General features: G+C 34.6%; 1 protein-coding gene across 1 annotated transcript; it reads right to left on the bottom strand.

Annotated features, from left to right (window-relative positions):
- Positions 1–2,047: 2,047 nt before the first annotated feature.
- On the bottom strand, positions 2,048–3,182 carry LOC119664673 (the record flags this gene model as incomplete). Its single annotated transcript, XM_038074127.1, is given in 1 exon segment — positions 2,048–3,182. A coding segment is annotated over 1 exon segment (312 nt), but the record flags the coding sequence as incomplete, so codon positions are not given.
- Positions 3,183–5,295: the final 2,113 nt, after the last annotated feature.

A 5,295-nucleotide genomic window follows, 5' to 3' on the forward strand; every position in this document is an offset into this window, starting at 1 on the left:
TGAGTGACCCTAATAAATTATAGATTTTATTAATTAAATTTTTTGGGTACAGTAGAGGAATATTAGCATTAATGCTAATATGTAACTATATTATAAATTGTGATAAAATTCGTTAAATTCTGTGTAATGACATATATCTTGTTTACATTTGAATTTTGCAAATACCCGGAGGAAGTTAATTGTTGTCCCCCGGGGTGTCTACGTTTCCCTGAAATTGCAGAAAGTTTATTTTACGACCGTTTCTGTTATAATGTGGTCCTTGTCTGTTATTATTGGGCCTGTTATTGTGGTTATTATTGTTGGTTGGTCTAAAATTGTTGCGGTTGTTGTAGTTGTTTGGTCTTTGTATAGTACTATTATTGTAAAAGTTGTTATTACTGTTGTTGTTTCTAGATTTATTATTATTTGTCATGCTGAAATTGTTATTGTTGCCTGAATTGTTGTTTTTTCTGAAAGTGTTTTTGTTGGGGTACCTTCTATGGTCATTAGTGTTGTAGTTATTGCGATTATTGTATCGTTTATTATTAGAGATAAACATAACCCTTGCGTTGTTATTATCATTAATTTGTTTAAGTTCTAGGGCTAGATCTACGGCTGTGTCTAAAGATTTTGGGAGTGCGGAAAAAATAGTTTGTTTAAATTGGTCGTTTAAACCATTTTTAAATACGGTTAAGCTATATTGTTCATTTAGCTGAGTGATAAGTGTTTTTTGTTCAAGTGTGGCATTAGGGCCAATTTGTGCTATTTGAAGTTTATTTAGCTCGGATATTAAATAGAGAATTTTATTTTTGTAGTTAGAAATGTTTAGATTTCTCTGCGTTAAGTTGGCTAGTTGGTTTTGTAGTTTCGGTATAGTGGTTGTTGTTTTATATTTACTTGATAACAGGTTTTTTAATTCTTCTAGTGTTGTGGGCTGTTGAATCGCAGTTATGTTTGTTCGTACTATTTGCGATAATTTTACATAAAGTATAAAATCAATAAGTGAACTTTTGCCTGTAGGCGTGAGACCATTGTAAATAATTTCAATTATTTTTATGAAAGGTTCTAGATCTCTGTGATTTCCTAAGAAGCTGGGAATAGCCTTTGTAGCTACTTCTAAATTGAAGTCAGACATGGTTCTTCTTGTGTTATCAGATTCAGTGTTTGAATTTTCAGGAATGTAGGTGATTGGTGTTGATATTGGTGTTGATATAGAGTGTGGTATTGACATATCAATATTGTATTGTGATAATATTTTTATCAATTTGTCTCTTAAATGCCAGAAAATTTCTAAACCAGTTTCTTTATGTTCTTTTGAAAACTTTTCGTTGTATACGTTTAGTATACTTCTTATTGATTCAAGTGTGGAGAAAAGTGTTTGTAAATTCTTGTTTACAGTATCTTTCTTGATTTTTATAGTTTTATTTAAGCATTTATATGCTTTATTAAAATTTTCTTTTTCGACTAATATATTTTGGTAAATTTTTTGCCATGTGGCCATTATATGTTCTTATTCATATTTGTACCTGTTGTCTAACAACGTTACGTTTTAATTTCTTATAAACTTGCTTAACGATAAATGAGATTATTATTATTATTACAGTTATTGATAATATAATTTCTAAATAACTTACATTTGACATATTATTGTTTACAATATTATTGTTTTTATTTTCAATTGTTTTGCCTATTTCATATCCTGTGAATATGAGTGGAATTGAAGTAACCATTTTCTTCCAAAATCCCATTTTTGTAATAAAAATATTTTTTTTTTTTTCTTATAAATTTTTAATTTGTTGATTTACGTAATTTATCAGTTTAAAATGTTTATTATCTATATGTTTAGTTAATTTTTTACTTGTATGGTAACTTTTACCACAAACAAAACAATTGAAATTATTCATAATAAAAAAAAATTTTAATTTTTTTTTTTGACAAAAATACAAAATATAATATAGATGTATAAAAAAAATATAATTTATTAATTCTTCTTATTCCTGTTTCTGCGCAAGTCCTTTATCTCCAGCTTGATGTTCTTCTTTTCTGCAACCTCTCGAAAGAAAAGAAGGTTGTACCTCTCGTACAGTTGAGCAATTTGCTTTCGTTGGCGGAATGCTTTTCCTCTCCGTCTGTTTGGCTTCTTTTTTGGTGGTGGATTGACAGGTGTGGTAGGTCTTTTTCTTGCCTCTTGTCGCCTTTTGTATTCTTCTATTGTAATTGCTTTTGGGCCGGCTGACCGTGGTGTTGGTACATACGTCGGATATGCTTCTTCGTGTTGCACCACTTGTTCTGGAACGTATTCTTCTGATTTTGTATTCGTCGCTTGAAGTATCAATTCGTATTTGCGAAAAATTGCGTGGAAGGTCGCTTCATCTACCATATCGTGTTGATTTCAATTAATTCAAATGGTATAGTTTCTAATTGGTCCGCTTGGCACTGAAGCCTGCAGGATCGCCATGTAATGGCAGGATTGCCATGTAATGTAATGATTGCCATGTAATGTAACTTCTTTGTAATGGAACTAGTGTAATGAATGGCAGGATCGCCATGTAATGTATAAATGGATGTATGGGCAATATTCAATCAATGTAATGGCTGGATCACCATGTAATGTGTTAACCCGTTCAGATGTAGACAGGATCGTCAGGTAAAATGAGACGTAATACTTGTCTTGTGAGTGCGTGTAATTATTCCTGCCTGATACGAGCATGCATCCAAAACCTACTGATGCAATCAAGAACAAGTTATCAAGCGGCTTGTTACCGCTGGTACCTAGACCAGTGTTACTTGGCCAGAAGGAGTGAGAATAAATTCAACAATACATATATTTCTGCAGTCATAAGTATATTCTTGATTTTATTGAACAATAGTTTAGGTATTTATACATTTTTCTAGATTATAGCGATCTCATGACTCCGCCTCTTTATTCCAGACAAAACCTGGAAAAGTATAACCGCAGCCAATCAAAGTGATTGCTGACCTTGCAGAATGCATTGCATAGCGACTACACTGTTTGCTCATTTAAGTCAAACGTCAAAGTTATTATTAGAGTGCATTGACAATATTGCTTGCACATGTCTTTTGCAATATAGGAAATATTACTATTGAAAATATTGTAACATGTGTTCAGCAATTGGAACAGCGTGTGGCAATACTTTCGTTGGTAATATGAAACTCTTTTGTTTATGTCGCTTTGCTTATGCTTCTTGTACGGTATGCATGAAGTGCAACCAATTCATAAATCTGCTTACTATTTTTATTTATGAGTAATGTTAAGTGGCTAAGAAGTAAGTGAGGTAGGTCCACTACAATACATTACACTGGTAATTGGTTCCTGTCCGTCCCGTCGAAATCGTTCACGTTTCGAATTAATTGGTGTACATTATTCAGGGTATCTAGAGCCATTTTACTAGTTTAGAATATTGTAATAATTTTTGAAGAAATCAAAATGTCACAGAGTCAAAGAAATAATAGAGTTATCTAATCAAAATTTAAAACAGACAAAGATACAATTTCAGATTCAAAATCATGTGTTTATTATTTATTAAAATTAGAATATAATTACATTTATTTAGAATAAAGTTTAGAATAAAGTTGATATAAGTTGTATGTTAAATACTAAAAATATAAATGTTATAAAAGAAAAATAAAATTTCTGACTTCCCTTTTTGGTCCGTTTATTTTATTGTCGGCTGGTTGATTGTTGTTACTTGTTGCTGGTTCGCTGCTTGTCTTGTTTATTATTATTGGCACTGTTTGATGTTATGTAAACTGCTCCCTCACTTTTCACAGTATTTTAGTTTTGTGTATCCTTTTGATTTATTTATTAGATCTTTTACAGTGTTCATTTGAATACAATTATATATTTTTTTTCTAATAATACCCGTTTTTTTTTCATATAGGCGATGGCTTTTTTGCCTGCTTCACTATTGCACTATTTATTTTTTTGGTTAATCTCTCTGCTTTTTCGAACGAGGTTTTGTGAGAGTTTTGATGGTCTTTTAAATTTTTTTTTGATTTAAAATCCTTTTCGCAAAAGCCACAAAGATTATGTATTTTTAAATGAAGTTTGTAACGAACTTTTTCGGCCCTATCTTCAGCCGGGTATAACTCAGCGAGTATACCAGGGGTACGTTAAAAAAATTTTAAATAAGAACAGGAGACACTGTGTTTCGTGTTTTTAGGATGATGTTTATTAGAATTAATGAGAATTTTTAAAGTTAGAGATTAACTAAAACCAAAGCGTTGATTGCTGGAGTCGTTATATCCGATGAGAGGGCTGGACAAACCGGAAGCGTTGGATTGTTGAGGCGTTGGACAAACCAGAAGCGTTAAATAGCTGAGGCGTTGGACAAACCGGAAGCATTGGATTGTTGAAGCGTTGGACAAATCGGAAGCGTTGGATTATTGAGGCGTTGGATAAAACAGAGGCGTTAAATTGCTGAGGCGTTAGACAAACCGGAAGCGTTGGATTGTTGAGGCGTTGGATTAAACAGAAGCGTTGAATTGCTGAGGCGTTGGACAAACCGGAAGCGTTGGATTGTTGAGGCGTTGGATAAAACAGAAGCGTTGAATTGCTGAAGCGTTGTACAAACCCAAGTAAGGTACAGCCTGCGATGGTGTCAAATCACAAATAGCTCTAATAGAAAACGGTGGAACTGATGCGTACTCTCGCCAGCTAGAGTCAGGGGAAGGTCCCTGCCACTGGTGCTATGCCTGAGCACGCTCGTCACCAATTGCCAAACGCTCGTATCTCCTGCACGTCTCCTAACAGTGTTGGTGGCTCGTCATCCGCTCCTCCATCAGCTTTGGCCAGATGGTGGTCCCGGTGACTGGTTGGGCTGCTTTATGCCAGCTATAGCCAGACTGGAGGCAGCTCACCCATTATCACTTCACCCAGACTTGTCCGTCCATCCACATGGTGACCGTCAGCACTGGCCAGACGAATCGTCATGTGTCCAGACCAACTAGTCCGAGCTCCCACTGTTGTCCCTAACACACTCCTAATACAATGCTGGTGACTCGTCATTCAGCTTTCCATCAGCAATGGCCAAGTGGAAATCCGATTGGTTGGCCAAGCTATCCCTCGTCAGCAAAGGCCAAACGAAAGGTAACTCAACCAATGTCAACTGGCTCATCCAATCTCAACTGTCCACCTGATGACCGTCAGCAAAGGCCAAACGTGCCACATGTGTCCAGGTCACTTGAATTGAGCTATTAATATTCCTTACACGTGTAATTAGTTTATCGTTTCTTCATATTGTATTACTTTAAAAATCAAAGACTTGTCGTTTTGAGTGTTCTTAAGAGACTGAT

This window comes from Teleopsis dalmanni, unplaced genomic scaffold (assembly GCF_002237135.1).
Source record: "Teleopsis dalmanni isolate 2A unplaced genomic scaffold, ASM223713v2 unscaffolded_contig_2456, whole genome shotgun sequence".
Classification (NCBI taxonomy): domain Eukaryota; kingdom Metazoa; phylum Arthropoda; class Insecta; order Diptera; family Diopsidae; genus Teleopsis; species Teleopsis dalmanni.